This window comes from Tribolium madens, unplaced genomic scaffold (genome assembly GCF_015345945.1).
Source record: "Tribolium madens isolate multiple individuals breed KSU strain unplaced genomic scaffold, Tmad_KSU_1.1 Scaffold_1;HRSCAF=32;Tcas5.2_LG8, whole genome shotgun sequence".
Taxonomy (NCBI): domain Eukaryota; kingdom Metazoa; phylum Arthropoda; class Insecta; order Coleoptera; family Tenebrionidae; genus Tribolium; species Tribolium madens.
In genome coordinates, this window is record NW_025400984.1 from 8,024,521 (window position 1) to 8,043,634 (window position 19,114).

The window sequence follows — 19,114 nt, forward strand, 5'->3', positions numbered from 1 at the left end:
AAACATATACAAAATCATAAGTATCATTAAATAGATGTAAAAAATGTGAACTGTCAAAAAGTAAACGTCAAAATTTTTTGACAGATATAGAATTTTTTGAATATTTTTTCCATATTCCTGGTAGTTGTCTTACTTGAAATTTTTCTCTGGGGCGCGAGTTCTGACACACCCTGTATACCTACAATTAACAGATTATTTGGATGAGCTGCTAAATATTCTTGTCGGGACCTACTTATTGTGGAGTCCATGTATGGAGACTAGTTCCTTCCTAAATAGCAAAAGTAATAAAGAGAAAATGTTCCTATGGGTCATAAATGGAAAACTAAACATTCGCGAATGTATAAAGCAGTGCCTTCGCTGCCGGCACCGGTGTCCCTCTCCCCAAAATACAAGAATTATTTTGATCTCGGCATTGGCGCAGTGGGCTGGCTGTCACAGCTTTTAATCTATCAACTACATAACATTAAAGTATCAAAAAAGAAGCTGGAGACAGGTTTTCCTCATATAAAGAATTTATATGAATTTATATTTTTTATAATAGTTTTTTTTTTTATTTATATATCGTGCTTTGTTGTCAGTCTTTTGTGAGAAAGAACAGCTCCTCTTTTCCGTACAAACTGAAATTTTGCGCACACATGTAATTTCCGTGACATTACAATAATATTTACTGTAATTAATAATTTATAAACAGTTAACAATTATTATTAACAATTATTAATAACTCGGCCCCTAATTGTAATACGAAGATGAAACCAATTTGTATAACGGCAACATCAACCACCTATCTCAAACAGAAACGTCTAGATGTTTTAACGTCGTTCAAGTTCAATATGCTAATTATTATCTAAATATTTTGACCCAATATCGTCATGTTACCTGCTGTAACGTTGTTTTTTTATACTTATCAAAAAAAATTTCTCTGATAAACTACTCAATATTATGCCAAAGTATTATGTACACACAGGATAAGTTTAATAGCAGAAATTATACCAACCTAAATTCTAAAATATAGAGGGTTTTAATCGCTAATAATCTCTGGGGTGAGTTCTTCAAGAACTAATATTGGTATTGTTTAAAAAAATATTTTAAACTGCAAAAATACAGCAATTTTTTTTAAAGTGAAATTAGCAGCAAAACCAAAAAAATCTGCCGGCAGCTGAGCTACTGCCAGTGGATAAACTTCAAACTTTGCTGCTTCTACTAAATATTTGCTTAAACTTTTTGTATGATTTAGTTATTTTTAATCCTGGAATTTCACATATAACAAATTTAAACGTCTTAGTATTTTATAATACAAGAACCACACAGATTGTTACAAAAGAATAAAAAAATAATAATAATAAACACGAAATCTCACTTAAAACATATGTTCTTACTTGTAAATAATTCCATTCTATTCATGGCATAAAACTAATTAAACTTTACATTCTATGGTTTCTATTCTTTTTAGTTTGTTTGGTTCAACACAAAGCCACGAAAATGCATACCTGTTGAGAACTAAATGTACTAATTATAGTCTTTTGTTTTAATCATAATTAAAAGTCTCTTTGTTTAAAAAAATAAAATGTAAAGCAGCTACGAGTAAAATATTTAAAGTTTATTTTTTTTTAAATGGAGTTTTCAGTGCGTTAGCCGCAATTTACTTATCATTAAATCAAAATAAAAAGTTATATCACATGAAAAATAATAAAACAAGAAAAAACTGAATAATTTCGTATTGACCGGTTTTTATGTAAATACTTTATACACAAAATAAAACAATTTTAAAAGCATACCATCATTTATTTAATAACAACACTTTAAAATATCTTTCTTTTATTACCCATCACAACAAAACACTGTTTTACAATTTCCTGCAGTTGGCAAAAGTCCTTGCACGGTTGCAATTTCTGTAATTCCCCTAATTTCGCACATAAATCTATCACAACAGTCTCCGCAGTCTCAACATCACCCGATGACAATTTCGAAAAGATAGAATCTTCAATTTCGTGTTTACCAAAACTGGGCAAAGAGTCGTACAAAGGCCAGTTATTTTCACAAGCCTTGCAAACGCAATCAAAGTAATACTGACTTTGAAGGCGTTTTTTGCGCTCGTTTTTATCCATCAAAGCGAAATGATACCTAAAATAGTAACAATAAATATACAATTCACAAAAATTTCTGTACTTTACCCATAATTATCAAAACACTGCTCCCCTTTTTGGATATTTTGAATCGCTCGGAGAACTAGAGTAGAGCCGTAGGAAAATCGGGCCACATTGGGACAACAAGAGTGGTTCAAAAGGCTCAAAAAGGCAAAAGCGCCACTTGCTATCTCTTCGGGTTCGTAAGTACCACTAGAATTGGGTACAAGTTCGACGATTTCGTGGAAATTGGAAGGTCCAGTTTGCATATGCAGCAATAAAACTTCTTTAAAAGTAGTTTCATTAAAGTCAGTGAAAAATTTCGTGTGGGTCTTGACCAAGTCATAAATTAAAGCTGCAGCTGTGGCCCGTTCGAATAGATCTGATACGGACCGTTTCGTGGTGTTTGATACCAAATTGTGAATCTCTTTGTAACAATCTGATCGATAAAAATCAAGGGTTTTACCCAAATTGTCAATTTCGTTGTAACGATTTCGGACCAAAAGTGCGATTTTTAACGCTAATAACTTAAGTTTATCGAATTGTAAAAATCGGAGAGTTGCAAGAATCGGACATTCATACTTGTGGTACTTATCAAAAGCATAATCTCGGCAACTTTCGCTACAATACATTGCTTGAGTGCATGTTTTACAAGGGATTAAGTTATAACACAAAGAAGTGCATTCATGGCAATGATTCAAAAATTCGTTGACTACAAAAACAACAAACGGTTTTTCCACAGCAAGTACTTCCCCGATTTTAATGTCCCTAGTGGCCACCACAAATCGGCCCCAATTTTCCTCTTCTTGTACGGCAATACAATCACTAGCGCTCTGAATTCTCGGATTGTTGTTTGTAACAATTGGGATCGCTTCATGTGGAGTCAAAGCTTCAATTTCCGTATTTTTCGAATTCTTTTCTCTTACAAATAATTTCGGTTTAAGATGTTGGGGATAATTGTGGTCCAAAGCGCGCTTTATGTCCTGAAAATAAAAACGATTTTAACCCTAACAATGCTTCCAAACCACTCACCATTAAACACTGCTTGTGCAAATCCAATTCAAACAAAACCGCCGACCTATTGGCATAGGCTAGCCCCAAATTCACGCTGTTTTCCTCCGCATAACACACACTTTTCGTGTAAAATTCCCACGCTTCTTTCAGTTTTTTCTTCTTGTACATTTCGTTACCTTGTTCGCGAAATTTCGTCGCAATTTCATCACTTTTAACGTCTTTTTGTAATTCGATGTTTATTTTTGCTGATTTTACCAACTCCACAACAAAATTTACTCGTTCAAAATTCGAATTCAGCGCGTCGAAACGTCGCGATAAGGATGTAACATCGTCGGTGGCCGACAGATGACACCGCAGTTGTTTTAGGAAATTGACGAAATTACAGCAATTTTCATTGGATTTTTCACACATTTTTTATTAATGAATTTTAGGTAATAAATCACCACGTTTTTAAGGATAAATTAATTGAGACACGAGGAGAGAAACGAAAATAGATCACTTCCACGCCGAGAGTGAGTAGGCGCTGGAATGTTGACATGTGATCTAGCGGCAAATTTAAAAATAAAATAGTGTTCTCAACTATTCTAGTCTTATTTTGCAATTTGAAAAATTATCTGAATAATTGTTTTGAATATATTTCTCCAACAGCATGTCATTCCTAAATTTGTGTTTAAAATACGGATTACGGCTATAACCTCAATCTTTGTAACACAATCCAAAAAATAAAGTTTTTTTCGTAATTTCCTTTACATCTAACCAGAGATTCTATCTTTGGAGTTATCCCAATAAAACACAAACTACTATTGCCACAAACTGTACTTTATCAATAAAAAATTACAGGATTCTTCTTTTATTTCCAAGTATATCATAACAATAAGACAAGAGTTTCTGTTGGAGAGTCAATTCCGACAGAGGCTCAAACACCTCCAACTCTTTTAAACGCCTCAAGAACCTCGGAACCTCCTCAATAGCCGCTTCAACATTCGCATCCCTAATTTTCGCCACAAATTCCAAGTCCTGCCTTGAAGTCAAATAATAGGGGTTCAAATCCAATTGGGGCCAATCCTCCTCACACGCTTTACACTTACAATTGAAATGGTATTGAGACAAAAGTCGATTTTGGCGCTCTTCTTTACTGTGCTCGACGTAGTAAGGCCTAAAAAATTGTTCAGTCTGCGGTTCGCATGACTACTTACTCACCCATAGGACACAAAGCACTCTTGCCCCTCTTGAATGGTTCGAATCGCTCTAAGGACACGTTTGGTTCCATGATGATGGGCAAAGACATTCGGACAGCAGACGTGTCTGAAAAGAGCGTAAAAGGGATAAAGGGCACAACCCACGGTTTCCGATTTGAATCGCAGCAGTTCTTGGCCGGGTTCTTGACCTTCGGAGGCTTGGTTGGGGCAAAGCTCGTCGATTCCAGCAGCATGGGTCAAGCAAATTCGTAAATGGATCATAAGGAAATGTTTGAACTTGTTTTCAGCTTCTGAATCGTCTTCGGGAAATTTTCCGGTGTAGGTTTTCACCAAGTGGTACATTAAGGCTGCTATTAAAGCTGTGGTGAAGACTTCATCGCTGTTTTTCCGATTAAGATTTTCCACTAAAGCGTACACTTCTGGAGCGTCATCTTCATCCGGAATTATAAACGACATTTTGATTGCTAAAAGAAAAGCCTTGTGTTTTCCCACCATGTTTTTCAAGGAAATTAAAATCGGGCATTCGTATTGGTGGTACTTTTCCCGGGCATTTTCCCGACATTCCTCCCCACAGTACAATGATTGGCTGCAAATTTCACACGGGATGGGGTTGTAACACAGTTGATAACACTCATGGCAGTGGTAGAGATCCGCAGCGGCGAGTGTGAAAGTAAAAGGCTTTTCCACTGCGATTATTTCCCCGATTTCGATTTTCCGGGCTGCGAAAACTCGACGTCGGGACTTTTCATCCGGTTTTATTTCAATACAAGAGCTAGCGCCCGGAATTGAGGCATTTTTCTGGTCCTCGGGGATTTCCGGAACTGATTCGAAGAAATTAAAAGCAGGTCCGTGTGCCCCCATAAAACCTAAAAGTTTCTCCCGACGTGTCACTAGACTTGGTTTCAGATTTTCAGGGTAATCACCCGACAGAGCCCTTTCCACGTCCTAAAATTTTTATAGAGTACATATTTCATACTTTTGCTACTCACACTTAGAGCTTCCTCGAACTGCTCTAGTTTGAATAAAGCAGCAGACCGGTTGGCGTAAGCCATGGCTAAGACTTCTGGACTTTTAGCCTTCATAACACTTCTAGTATAACACTGAAGGGCTTTAGAATAAGCCCCTGTCGCAAATAACTTATCTCCCTTTTCCTTGTGTTTCTTCGCTTTCTTATCATCCTTCTCATCCTTGGTGTACTTGTCATCAAGCAACCCGTATTGTCGCATCTTATCATACAAAAAATCCACTTTTTCGACATTGCTTCCCAACTTGTGAAAATCCCGCACAAACTCTCCCGAATTCCGCGTGTCGTCCTGAACACAAGCCAAGAGCTGACTTTGAAACTGCACAAAAGTGGAGATTTGCCCCAATTTTTTAAAAACTTTCGCAATACAACTCGCCACACTCATTTTCGTACACAAAAACTAGCGACTTTTTTCAAACGAGATAGAATCGCGGTTCGAGGAAGGTGACCCCGAGATGGCACCACTTGTGGTGTTTTGAATCGAATCGTATCAATGGCCATTTTAACGCGCTATCGATTGTTTTTGCAGTCCTCGGCAAAATGTCACACTATGTAACACCTTTCGTTGTGCTCAATCTTGGCTCAGAGATGGTTTTTGTCGTTGCTCAAAGACTCCAAGCTCAAAATGTCCCACTCGACCGAACGAATTTAGGTGAAAAATCGCTTTTTTTGCACCGCATTTACACACAAGGAAGCTTTCAAACACACAAATAATGCAAATAACACCATTTTATTAAGAAAAAATACAAAATGAAAAAATAAAAAAAATCGTATTCGTAACAAACTATAGTAATCAGTAAATTGAAAAACAAAACTTGAAAAATTAGAACGGCACTCGCTTGTTAGCTAGAACCAAAAAGCAATTAAATAGCGTTGTTTGTTGGTGAATTAATTCATCATTTGGTTCACTCTTTTCCAGTTCCTTTACCAATTGAATTTTTCGATTAATAAGAGCTTTCGCGACGTCAACGTGAAATTTATTATTGTTGAACAAGAGCATGTGGTTCACAAGAGCTTCTTCAGCTGACAAATCTTCCTTTAAATACCAATTTTGTTTGCAAGCTTGACATCTGCATTTGAAATTGTAAATGAAAAAGAGATAATTTTGACGATCCTTTCTCCCCATGACGGAATAAAGGGGCCTGCAGAAAAAAAATACAATCAAATAATAATTTTGATTTAGAAATTGCCGAGCTGGTGTATGCAAAATAATATGTGCACACGAAACAGCGATCGTGATATTGATATTGATTGCATTAAATTTTCAATGGTTCACATTATTCATTCCGTGACGAACAATCAGTTTATTAATACGAGTACATATCCTAAACACGTCAGTTTATAAACAATATCTCGAATTTAAATAAAATAAACTCTTGAACAAGAATACAACAATACATATAAATATAAGCTGTTTCAAAACTCGCGCCTTAGAGAAAAATCTTAAGTAAGATACCAGGAACATAGAAAGAAATGTTCAAAAATTATATCTTTAAGAATTTCGAAAATATAGAGGTTTAAATTTTGCATTTTGACTATTTATATCTGTTGGAAAAATAATTTTACATGTTTTTTGCTGCAGGCTATTAGAAGAGGAAACAAAGAAGCTGTATTCTGAATTGTAACTATGTTTAACGTTATTTGTGGCTTTTATTGTTTTTTTTTTACATTTACTGAAAAATTATGAAAAAACATATACAATCATTAAATACACATATAAAAAATGAAAAATGTAAAAAAATAAATAAGTATCAAAATTTTTTTACAGAATTCTTAAACATATTTTCCATGTTCCTGATATCTTACTTGGCATTTTTGTTTGGAGCGCGAGTTTTGAAACACCCTGTAAACACAAAATTGCAATTTCTAATTAGTGTAAAACTCTGAATTTAGACATAAAATTATACAGTGTCCCAACGAGTTGGTAAAGTAATTATTGACCTGTCAATAAATGTTAAAAATTATCAAAAATGTGTGTATATTAACTCCCTGCATCCCTTAAAATATTTTCAAGTGTACAGGCTGTTTCAAAAATAAGTTCCAATACAAACATGTTTTTCATTTTAAACAGCTATGTTGCGCAACTTACCCATAGGAGACAAAACACTCCTCCCCCTTCTTGATGGTCCTGACCGCTCTCAAAACCTTCGTCACCCCATGATACCACCCGTTAACATTGGGGCAACACGAATGTCTCAATTGGCCACAAAACGGATAAATTGCCTTTGCAAAATCGTCCTTGTACAGTGATAACTCATTATTTATTCCATCGTTAAGGTAAACTTCCGAAATGTCTGAAATATGGTGTTCGCAAATGTGCATGTACGACATCAAAGCCTTTTTGAAATCCTTCACACCGGCTTCGCCTACCCCTTGCAAAGCCGTTGTGTATGTCTCAACGAGGTAGTAAAATAGGGTTGCCATCAATGTCATGGTACTATCATCCACAAAATCTTGCCTATCACAACACTTGCTTGCGTGTGAAATGTGCTTTTCTTGAGCGTAGAAAGCCATTTTAAGGGCATAGTGAAAGTGGCGGGAATCATTTCCAATTAGTTCTTTGATAGAACGGAGAATGGGGCATTCTTTCTTGTGGTATTTAGTAAAGGCATTTTCTCTACATGTCTCACTGCAGTAGACAGTTTCAGTGCAAGAATTGCAAGGAATGGGGTTGTAACATAGAGTGAAACAGTCGCAGCAGTGAAACAGGAGGAAAGGTGTTATCACTGCAGTAAAAGGCGTTTCTACTGCAATCACTTCTCCAACTTGTATGTCTTTAGTGGCAACAACGTGTTTTCGGGATTTATCACCGACTACAATAGATACCGAATTGGTAGCGCAAGGAAATGAAGAGTTTCTTCGAAACGTGGGGATTTTAGGAGCCTTCTCATGAAAAGATACTCTAGGTTCTTGTTTTTTGAGTTCGAGAGCTTTAGCACGTCGTGACACTAATTTGGGTTTCAAACGATTGGGATAATTGTTACTTAAAGCTCTTTCAATATCCTAACAAGACAGAACTAAAGTTTTGTAACATTTTTGGAAAATACTTACAACCAAGCACTCTTCATACAACCCCAACTTGAATAAAACAGCGGAACGATTAGCATAGCACACAGCAAGCATTTCTTGCCCTTTGGCCCCCATTATAGCCCTGGTATATAACTTCAAAGCCCGCTTATAGTCCCCCTCAGCAAAATGTACATTCCCCAGAAGTTTAAACTGATTGGCCATTAAATCACATTTTTCATCTCTTTTAAACCTATTTTGGAACAACTTGTGCTTCTCGAGAGTTTTGTACATGAAATCAAGGCTCTCCTCATGGGTTTTCTTCCCGTTTAATTCCTTCAGGAATGCCGAACAGGCTTGCAAACTTCCGAATTTTACACACAACTCAAGCAGAAAGAGATAACTTTTAGATTCAGTTTCCTTTCTTGATCGCTTTGTAGTAAAGGCCATTATGAGGATTTTTGTAAAAATTAACAAAAATAACACAAAATGAAAATTGTTAAAAAGAGGAAGAACGCGATGGCGGATGATCACAATTTGCGCATGCGAATATAAATGGTGAGGGAAAATGGGAAAGGTGATGCAACATTTAAATTAAAGTCAATAATTTGGTTTTACCACCTCGCTGGAACACCCTGTATAACAACAAAGAAAAACACAAATAAAAATCTAACTACAAAGCCAACCAAATAAAATAAACTTCTTTCAGAATGTTGTATTGTTTTCATTAACTACAACAATAAAAGTCGTGAAATAAATTATTTATTGGTCCTTGCAATTAAAGTTGTTAATCAGTTAATTAAAAAATACTTATTTTGAAAATGGTGAAAATAGAACAAGTTATACACTCTTGCAGATTTTTTTTTTAATTAGTTCCACATTTCAGTGCTTGACGAGATCATCTCAGTGCTCATATCAAAACAGCTCATGACCGAACTGATGAAACCCCAAGCGACCTACAGCCATGAGCAAATCCGCGACATCATCGAAGACGTCACCCAGTCCTCAATGATGCGTCTCGATCCCACCAGCATGAACAAACTGTGGGACCTCATCACCATGGTCTTCAAATGGCAAGTGACCATCTCCAAGGAAGTCATCGCAGTCACTCTACGGCACCTCTACGAGATTGAGAACTACGTCACCAACCCAGAGACCCAACTTCAGTTACACAAAGTGCAAAACCTTGTCGACAACTTTAAGAAAATTTTATCAGTGAAAGAGAAGAATGAGCTCAGAGATGACATTATCTTCTGGTTGAAAGATGTCAATGTGCGTGTGTCGCTTCTACTGAGGATGGGGTTGCAAAACATGGAAGGAATCTTCATTACTGAGAATTTGGATCCAACAGCTGAGAAGATGCTGGAGAATTTGGGGGAGAATATCTACTCAGTGACGAATAATGGGAGGATTTTAGAGAGGAATCAGAATAAACCAGAACCGGAAGTGAACGAATTGCAATTGTTTGTTGACCAGATTTTGGGAGAGAGGAAGCTGAGCAATGGAAATAACGACAACAGGAGTTTCTTGCGGTTGGCTATTGACGAACAGAATGGAAATAATAACGAAACTAAAGCTACGTTTGATAATATCGATGTTAATACTGAGGAAAAGCAAATTGAGGATATGATAGGTGATTTGGTGGTCGGTGATAAGGAGGATGGGTCTTTGAGAGATGATTTGTTGGCCATGATTGGAGGAGAGGATTTGAATAGAGAATAATTATCAATTGTTAATAAACTTTATTAAGTAACTAGCAGTTTTCTTAAGTAACAAACACAAAAAATTAACTATAGTAAGCAAAACATTCAAAAATAGAAAACATAAACACAAAAATAAAAAGATAATCTCTACCCTACGGCACCTCTAGGATCAGTTTCTACATTTCCATGATGTTCCCCAAAGGCACACGACTATTTTAACTGGTAATTTTCTTAAGTAACAAACACAAAAAATAAACTAGAGTAAAACATTCAAAAAAAATTATAAATACAAAATAAAAAAATTAATTTCTGCCGTTGGCTAATACCCTGTGGCATTTCTCGATCAGTTTCTTCATTTCGATGGTATTCCCCAAAGGCTTGTACACGTCATGCCGTTGACTCTGTTGTTCAACACGTCGCAAAAACTGTTTTACCACGTCAACATCATGCCTTGCAACACCTTCTTTCAAAGTTGCTACCTCAAACTCACTCATTTTCAAATCCAAGTGTAGAGGAAACTTAAAAGGTAACAAATCGTATCCTTTTTGCCAATCCTTCGCACAAGCCTCGCATTTACATTCGAAAAAATAATGTTTCTTCAAAAATGACTGTCGTTCATATTTGGTAGCATCTCCAAATTCGGCTCTAAAATAATTGTTTTGTAACAAATAGTATATTAAAGAACAAGTTTTATAAGTTGATTTGCCATTATAAAACGAGTATTTTATGCTATTTTTTTCTAATTTGCGCTCCCTTTTTCTTATTTTAATTAAAAAAATATATATTTTTGTCGTCTAGAGAATTTTGTGTTAGTTGGTATCGGTTTGTAACACTGGGCGCCCACCTGATTTTTTGAATCATTTCTGCCGTCTGTCATTAAAAATAAAATTTACAAATTATTAGTTATTAGTGTTACAACATAATAATAATAAATAAAATATGAGCCAACAGAATTTAGTTTGCACTCCGGCCGAGATTCGCGAAATTACCGAAGCAACAACGCAAAATTTGTTACCAGACAAGTCAGAAGCGGCATACAAAAACTAAATAACCCTAAATTCATTAAAGTACAGTGTGCTTGTATAGATAGCCATAAACGACTCCTACTGAGAGAAAGGTATTATAAACGCAAATTAGAAAAAATAATTTTAGTATTGCTTACCCGTAGCTAATAAAGCACTGTTCCCCCTTTTTGATCGAATGAATAGCCCTCAAAACGATAGTGGCGCCATAGTGGACATAATCAACGTTAAAAAAACAAGAATGATTAAATAAGCTGCAAAACGAATATAATCCATCCCCACAAATTTTAAGCCTTGACTCGTTTCTTTGAGAGTAAAGGTCTTCATATATTACCAGTTTATTTAAATCAATTATTTGCATTTGGTGGAGGAGAACTTCTTTGAAGTTATTTTCTAAAATATCGCTTTGTGGTTCATTAAAAAAATCCGTTTTTTGCAACAAGTGAAACATACAAGCTGCCATAACAGCCATTTCAAATAATTTATCAACTGGTCGGCCATCTTCTCCTGTCATCAAATTATGAATCTCTTGGTATCTATCTGAACGGTAAACATCACCGTCCAAACCCGAAAAATCCAAGTTTTTATAATCATTTTTGGCCAAAATTGCTACTCTTAATGCAAGTAATTCACGAGGTTTAGTAATCGCAAAAACATCCTTAAGTATCAAACATTCGTAGCTGTGATACATGTTTCGGGCTTCTTCACGACAATCATCAGTGCAGTACCAAGCCTGACTGCACTTTTCGCAGGGTATAGGATTGTAGCACAGTTCCAGGCAGTGGTGGCAATGCTGATATGAAGGAGCAAAGTCGCACAATATGCTAGCATACGGCTTTTCAATGCAAATAACTTCGCCAATGTTTATATCTCGTGTTGCTACAACATGTCGACCGAAAGTTTCGTTGTGTTTGATTTCAACGCAGTTTTTTGCACATTGAATTTGAGGATTTTTACGAGATTTGCGAATTGTGGGTAGAGGCTCGTGGTAAGGTTGTTTCGGACGTTTAAAAATTCTTTCAACTCTTGTTCGCAGTGTAGCCAACTGTTTTTTCACACTCTGTGGACAGTTGAGGGCGAGAGCACGCTCGATGTCCTGTTAAATTAATTATGACCAACTAAGCTACCAAATTTCTTATACTCACCGCTAAGCATTCGTCGTATTTGTGACATATAAACAAACTGTTAGCTCTTTTAGCATATGCTGATGCTAGGACTTGAGGGGTTTTTGCTGTTGTAATAGTAATAGTGTATTGTACTGAGGCTTCACTGTAGAATCCATTTTGTGAAAAATTGTCCCCAAATTCTTTACATTTAATGGAGACGTAATGATCTTTGTCGTCTCGAACAAATTTCAGTAAGTTGTACTTTTTTAAGTCACCATAAACGAAATCAACTCGTTTTGAGTTCGATTTTATAGCAGAAAATAGTTTGAGATAGTTTGGATTACGTTGAAGTGCTTGAGATAACAACGCTTTGGGAATATCATATCTCTCGTCTTCATCACTATCGTATGCGTTAAAAAAGTTATCGAAAGGACTAGAATTTCATGTAATTGAAGTATTACAGTTTTAAAAGTGTCTTACCTGAACATCTTTTCACTAAAATCAAGCTTAAATTAGCTTAGAACAATGTCGAAAAATGTAAACTATAATCAGGTTGGCCAATACTCTTAGGGATTTTCAGTTTACTATTAAGAAAGTGGGGGAAGCACAGAATTGTTATTTTTCAATATTTTTTGCACGTTTTAGTAAAACAGAATTAAAAATTACAAGATAAATATGACTAAAAAGGGTAAAGGGCTCCAGAAACAAACTCATCAAGGTCAAAATGATTCGAGTCTTTTGGAGAAGCAGTAAAAAAGTTGCAAGTAGAGAGAATAAGTGTCACCTCTCTGCCTCTAACACACACTGATACCAAACGATACTTAAAAAACAATTTAAATAGTCATTTTCAGAAAATTAACACAGAAAAGCAGGAAGATGAGTAAAAAAGAAGCAACAAGCAGTAGTTCTAGTAAACTTAAATACTTAAATTAATTGTTTTTGTGTTTAAGTTGTTTAACATGCAATGTGATGCAAGCAATAAAGAATAATAGGTAAATATAGTTTGTAATTTCTTGTTTACTTTTTTCACTTAAAACAATAAAAAAATACAAAACTTATTGGTGGCGGTATAATAATCTAATTGAAAATTAATGGGGGTGGGTGGTGTTGATATTTCGATGAAAAGAACGTTAACACCTATTTTTACTTGTGATGTTCATACCAGATTTTTGAAACTAAAGTATTATAATATTGGTGAAAGCTGTTTTATAATTACAAGAAAAATTTTCTATTTTTATCATTTTTATTTAGAGCTAGAATAATATGCAAATTGCATGTAAACTACATACATGCTTATATTCTTATCCACTAAATTCTATAATAGTCCATCAGACAACAGCCAAATTGTAGAATCCAAGGCCGAGAACAGAACTTTTGATTGGAGAGCTGTATTTGAGTAACTTAAAAAGTGAACATACTAGAGTAGAGTTGGGCGCAAGAAGGCGGCAAAAAGGTGTGACTTAAAAAAATGGTAGGTATGTACAAAATTAAAGATTATAAATTTTTCTCCAAGAGCTATCTTTGTATCTCAAACAGTTTTCGAGATATTCGCTAGCAAACATCGCACTCTCTAAGAAAACTATTAATGAATAATGTAAGGATTGTTGTAAAAGTTGTAAGCATTGTGATTGGGCGATTTAAGGTCGTCCATCACAATAATGTAAAAATCCAATCACTTTAGATTTTTGAATTCATTCAAAATTTAATGCAGTGATGTGATTGGTCCGTTTGAGGGCGGCCATTATTAAAATATTAGTAACCATGGAGAAACCAATCACTTTTGACTTCAGTTTCATTCAAAATTAGCGAATTTGGTAATTTATATTCCCATTCTTCATTACGATAATTCCAATTTTTAATGAAAATGTTATGTGTGCTCTGTGCTCTCTATTTAAGGTTGACATTTTAATTCTTTTTATGATACCTTAAAAAACAGAGCTGTGAATTCGCTTCGCTCATGAGGACTTGTCCGAATTTGTTTGTCCGAAACCGTATTTATTTTTGTGCTCAATTAGCCCAATACAAAAACAGGGCAAAAAAAAAACGAATTTTAACTTTTAACAAAGGTACTTTAAAAAACGGGGTAAAACAAGCCCATATAGTTTTGCTTTGTTAAACATACCTTTGAAAACAAAGTCAAAATAAACATCACAAAATAACATTTCCCTGATAAGTCTTCATAACATTAGCATAACACGAATGAGGAAAAAGTTAAAAAACAAACTGGTGTAAAGGGGTCTTATTAGTAGTTTTTTTTCAATTTGTGTCAAAATTTTAACCGATTTTCGGTATACATGAACAAAAACACGATTAGCCCGTCACACCAAACTTTTATTTTAATAGCACAACGCGTTTCGACCACAAAGTGGTCATCCTCAGGTGAGAAAAAACGGTATACATATCAACCAACAACTCAATTTAACAATTATTAATAACCATAATAACGCATTTGTGTTTAGTGTAAAAAATGTAGCTATGGTATACTATAATAGTGCAAAGTATAATACATATTTAAGTTAAATAACGACTATTTTGTTCAGATAAATAAGCCCATAAAAATAAAACAATATAAGCAGTATACTCTTTAAATATAAAAAACAACATCACGGCCGTTATTTTGTATTTTTTTGTTCCCAAATATCACAAAACAATGAACAATTAAATGTTTCAAAGCCAATGCTCTTCCTTTCGGTTCAACCGACTCACACTTCTCGAGTTCTTCCTTCAATAGCGGCAAAAAATCACTAGCCTTATCCACATTTACTCCAATTAAATCTCTCACAATCTACCCTATATCCATAACAGAAATATCCAGTTTTGACAAATTGCTTCAACTCCATCTAAATTCGGGACCCAATCTTCCTCACATGTCCTACAATCACAAAACGGAATTTTATAATCTGCGAGAAATGTTTGGCATGTTTTTTTATCAGCAGCGTCGTATCTAAGACTAGAATTAAAAACCAAATTAACAAAAATTGCGACAAACGTGCGATTCTTACCCAAATCGATTAACAAAACACAATTCCCCTTGTTTAATAGTGTTTAAAGCACGCAAAACCATAACATTTCCGTAATAAGTCTTCATAACATTCGCACAACACGAAAACAACACAAAAAAAGCGAGTAGGACCCAAGCCGTAGTTAGCAGTGCTACAAAAATGGTATTTTTGCGCAAATTCGTAAATTTTTACCGCACTGGAGCTCCTTTGCAACTCTGCAACATCATAAACACGTTGAATTTGGTTTGAGTGTCAAAACAAAACTCATATATTGTGGTCACAATGCGGTCACAATCGCTTGGTGAAAAATATCGAAACGTAAAAATGCAGCGTGTGGTTTCAAAAAATGAATTTCGGTGTATCTATTTGTATTTGTATGTATTTCCCCAATTTGGATGTCTCGACTTGCGACAATAAAGTTCGAACTGGGGGTTATTTTAATACAGCTGTTGGCGCTTGAATGTGGTCGTTTTTGTGAAAGTTGCTACAATCGGTAATTGATTCAATACTGTAACTATTGGAAGTCATATCTTAAATTTGTTTTATTTTCGCAACAAGATCATCAATTTCCTTTTTCAAACTGTCTTTGCGCGCGTTCAATTTCCTTAAAAATAAACCCATCAAGTTTTTGGTAAGTATTAAGCATCTCACCTCTTCACACCTGATCTTCATTTTAAGATGAAAAAAAAAACATTCTGCTCGCTTTCTATGGCCTGGAATACACCGAGTGTAATCTTCAAAGCCCAATAATTCAAATTGTTGAAAGCAAGCCTTCCATTTTCATAATGCTTCAATGCGACTTGATCATCTTTTTTGTCTTCGGTAAATTTCGCAAATACTTTAGGGTATAGCTGCATGTCTTTTAAAACAAACTGAACTCGGGGATACGTTAGTTTTACATGGAAATTGTCGAAATCTGGGTTGGTAGTGCTGAGGCATTAAAAGAGGAGTTTAGCGAGGTTGTTGAACTCGCTTCCTGTAAAAGCTGCCATTTGGGTTTAAATAAATAAAGAGATGAATCTTATTTATTATTGTCTTGTAAAGGTAGGTGAGAGTTTCGTTATTAAAGCACTATGAATCACTTCTGAAAAAAAATCGATAATTAATTATGTACCTAAAAATCTAGGGCCTACATAATTATTTTTGTCTACCTGCATAAGTTTTATCAACAGAAATTCCATTTCAAGGAAAAGTAAACAAGAATTTACATTTTTACATCAGAACATAACCTCAATCACAAACAATAATAATAAATATACAACAGAGTGTCCCAGCGAGTTGGCAAGTCAATTACCAACATTTAAATGTTAATTAATTTTATTAATATTACTATTATTATTAAATATTATAGAAATATTTGCAAGTGTATATTTGTAAATGTTTTAACAATAAGTGAAATACAAATTTGTTTTTTTTTAATGAAACACCTTTGTTTTTTGCATTTTTCGATGTAGCTTTTGATTTCGATGATTTTCAACTAAACTTTAGTCGATTTTGCTTAGCTTTTGAAATATCTTGATTTCTTTGAAGAAAACACTTTCGCTGGCACTCTCTAAAAACTATCAATCGAATAGGTAAGGATTATTGTAAAAGTTGTAAGCATTGTGATTGGACAGTTTAAGATCGGCCATTATTATAATGTGAGTAACCATGGAGAAACCAATCATTTTTGACTTTAGTTTAATTCAAAAATGTTGCGAAATTGGTTAATTTCAGAGTTGCCTTCATTCGATTTCTTTGATAAAAACATACTTTAAAAAAATATTACACAAAAACTAAAAATAATAAAAAAATATGAATTTTACATCGTGAAAGAAATTAGTACAAACTTTATAATGCAATTTTTTTTCATGTATTACAATCGCAAAGTTAAAAAAATTAAAAGTTTCTGAATAGTTAAATATAACTTGAAAAACTTATATGGGGAATACTGGGAAACCTTATTTTTTGCAACTAATTTTTAAATTGTATATTTAAAATTGGTAAATCAAAAAATATTTAACTTTAAACGTTAAACAAATAATGTTGTATATTGTTTCAGTAAACAAAAATTCTAGGCATCTGAAAGTTTACATTTTTAGATGGACATTATTTAATACCTAATCTATTAGTTGTAAAAACAAAAAATATTCACTATAAGAAAATGAAATCCACTTTGACTTTAACCAATTTGTGCAACTTTTAAAAAATAGGGTGTTTTATTTTTATTTATTTCATTTTTAATAAACTTATTTTTTTCACTTCATTGTTTGCAATAATCATCGACAAAAATGTTGTTGCCCTGAAATTAAAAGTTTCTTTTCTAAAAACTTTTGAAAATTTACTCCTCGGTATTTCTGGGAATCTTAGTTTTTGTATAAGTACTAAATTAAAGAAGAAAAAGTGAATTTGGTAAGAAAATCGAGATATTAAAAAAGTAAGTTTAAAATCTTTGGAATTAAGCTGCATCTAGGTAAAAATCCAAAAAATCGTAGGTGTTTCATTAAAAAACATATACATTCGTATTTATTTTTGATACACCTTGTATATATACTTGAAAATACTGCTGCAGAGAGTACCCAAGTGAGTTTACCAACTCGCTGGGACACCTGTACAGTTCTTGTTTAATTTTTTCAGCTTCAACAAGCAAGAAAACTCAAATTTACTAAAGATGATAATGCTCAGATAAATTGTTTTGTGACCACTCAAAGTGATAAGGTGTTAAATAAAACCCAAGTCTAACCAGAGTAAAATTTATTTATTTATTTTAAGTGGGTAACAAAACTTAAATGTACACTATTATCTTAACAATATCACAAAAATCAGTCTATTTCATTACATACATGACTTAGAAAATTGATTAATTAATAATAATGAAAGATTAATTTTAAACTCGAGAAATTATTTCTTTTCTTCTTGTTTTTGCTGAACCGCTGGTGTGGGCTGCCCCGTCTGCACTACGGGAATACTCTTCTCGTGGTCCTTCCCATCCCCGACCTTGGGGGCTGTGATGGTTAACACCCCATCAGAAGACAACTTCGACTCCACTCGATTCACATCATGCCCTTTCGGCAACACATATTTCCGAACAAAATGTCTCGAGATGTACCCATGTTCGTCCCTTTTCTCCTCGTGTTTGCCCTCGACGGTGACGGTGTCATCCGACACCTTCACCGTGATCTCCTCGGGTCGGAATTGCTGGACATCGATGTTGGCCTGGAACTTATCCTTGTCGAAGTTGACACTAGATTCATGCTCTTGTGGGTGTCGGAGTAGATGGCGGAACTCCTGGGGAAAGAAGCAGTCCTCCGGGTCGAACCAACGCTCCAGGAAACGGGATGGTCGGTAGTAGTCGAAGGGGTCGGTGTACAACCACAAAGCCATTGTGATTAGATTGGTTTTGAAGTCGCTTTGATCGCTTATTTTTCACTTGCACTTTTGATTCGATTCTGGCGTGGAGGCGCCGAGGACGGGTATTTATATAGGCGAACGTGGAAAGTTCCGGACTTGGAGTGTTTCTAGATCTGTGAAGCGCTCGAGTGATATTGTCACTTGAATCATAATCCAGAATTTTTCGAAAAAACGCAATTTACCGGGCTGTGTTTGTGGAAATTTTTATTGAATTCTTATTTAATTCAGAAATTGAATTGATTATTACAAGAAACGGCGTCACATTATATATGGAATATTTTTATTTACCAACTTTTTTTCAATAAACAATAATGTAATTATTGCTAAGTACTAAAATTTATGGTTGGAAAATCGAAAAATTACACAAAAAACATCAGCAAAAGATGGAGTTTGTTTTACAGTTTTAAGTCTTTATTTTTTTTATATAATTAATTAATATTTGAACTTGAGTGATTACTAGACTCGAAAAATATTATTTTATGCCAAAATTAAAAATGAAGTATTTTTATTGTGTCGTTTCTACAG

General features: G+C 34.5%; 5 protein-coding genes across 8 annotated transcripts; 1 reads left to right on the top strand and 4 right to left on the bottom strand.

The window, feature by feature from the left end:
* Positions 1-1,767: 1,767 nt before the first annotated feature.
* LOC123003663 (SET and MYND domain-containing protein 4-like) lies at positions 1,768-3,668 on the bottom strand. Its single transcript, XM_044396581.1, has 3 exons — positions 3,156-3,668; positions 2,172-3,106; positions 1,768-2,121 (listed from the first exon to the last, which is right to left on the bottom strand). Exons 1-3 carry the CDS (start codon positions 3,546-3,548, stop codon positions 1,800-1,802), a joined length of 1,650 nt encoding a protein of 549 aa, XP_044252516.1. The 5' UTR covers positions 3,549-3,668; the 3' UTR covers positions 1,768-1,799.
* A 267-nt stretch (positions 3,669-3,935) lies between these two features.
* LOC123004111 lies at positions 3,936-8,892 on the bottom strand. Its single transcript, XM_044397225.1, has 7 exons — positions 8,412-8,892; positions 7,450-8,363; positions 6,191-6,502; positions 6,049-6,055; positions 5,326-5,760; positions 4,338-5,281; positions 3,936-4,293 (listed from the first exon to the last, which is right to left on the bottom strand). The coding sequence occupies exons 1-7, from the start codon at positions 8,814-8,816 to the stop codon at positions 3,972-3,974; spliced, it is 3,339 nt and encodes a 1,112-aa protein (XP_044253160.1). The 5' UTR covers positions 8,817-8,892; the 3' UTR covers positions 3,936-3,971.
* Positions 8,893-8,921: 29 nt separating this feature from the next.
* LOC123004112 (protein OSCP1) lies at positions 8,922-10,088 on the top strand. Its single transcript, XM_044397226.1, has 2 exons — positions 8,922-8,943; positions 9,253-10,088. Exons 1-2 carry the CDS (start codon positions 8,922-8,924, stop codon positions 10,086-10,088), a joined length of 858 nt encoding a protein of 285 aa, XP_044253161.1.
* A 5-nt stretch (positions 10,089-10,093) lies between these two features.
* LOC123004414 (SET and MYND domain-containing protein 4-like) lies at positions 10,094-16,496 on the bottom strand. 4 transcript variants are annotated; one of them, XM_044397672.1, is made up of 7 exons: positions 16,351-16,496; positions 15,861-16,283; positions 15,200-15,803; positions 12,678-15,147; positions 12,237-12,630; positions 11,232-12,187; positions 10,094-10,714 (listed from the first exon to the last, which is right to left on the bottom strand). In XM_044397672.1, the coding sequence occupies exons 4-7, from the start codon at positions 12,683-12,685 to the stop codon at positions 10,372-10,374; spliced, it is 1,701 nt and encodes a 566-aa protein (XP_044253607.1). In that variant the 5' UTR covers positions 12,686-15,147; positions 15,200-15,803; positions 15,861-16,283; positions 16,351-16,496; the 3' UTR covers positions 10,094-10,371. The 4 variants fall into 4 exon arrangements, with proteins under 4 accessions (XP_044253607.1, XP_044253611.1, XP_044253606.1 ...); XM_044397676.1 differs by having other exon boundaries at positions 15,861-16,280; positions 16,333-16,496; XM_044397671.1 differs by having other exon boundaries at positions 16,333-16,496.
* Positions 16,497-17,917: 1,421 nt separating this feature from the next.
* Positions 17,918-18,701, bottom strand: LOC123004415 (heat shock protein 27-like). The gene has a single exon (XM_044397677.1). The coding sequence runs from the start codon at positions 18,560-18,562 to the stop codon at positions 18,080-18,082; it is 483 nt and encodes a 160-aa protein (XP_044253612.1). The 5' UTR covers positions 18,563-18,701; the 3' UTR covers positions 17,918-18,079.
* Positions 18,702-19,114: the final 413 nt, after the last annotated feature.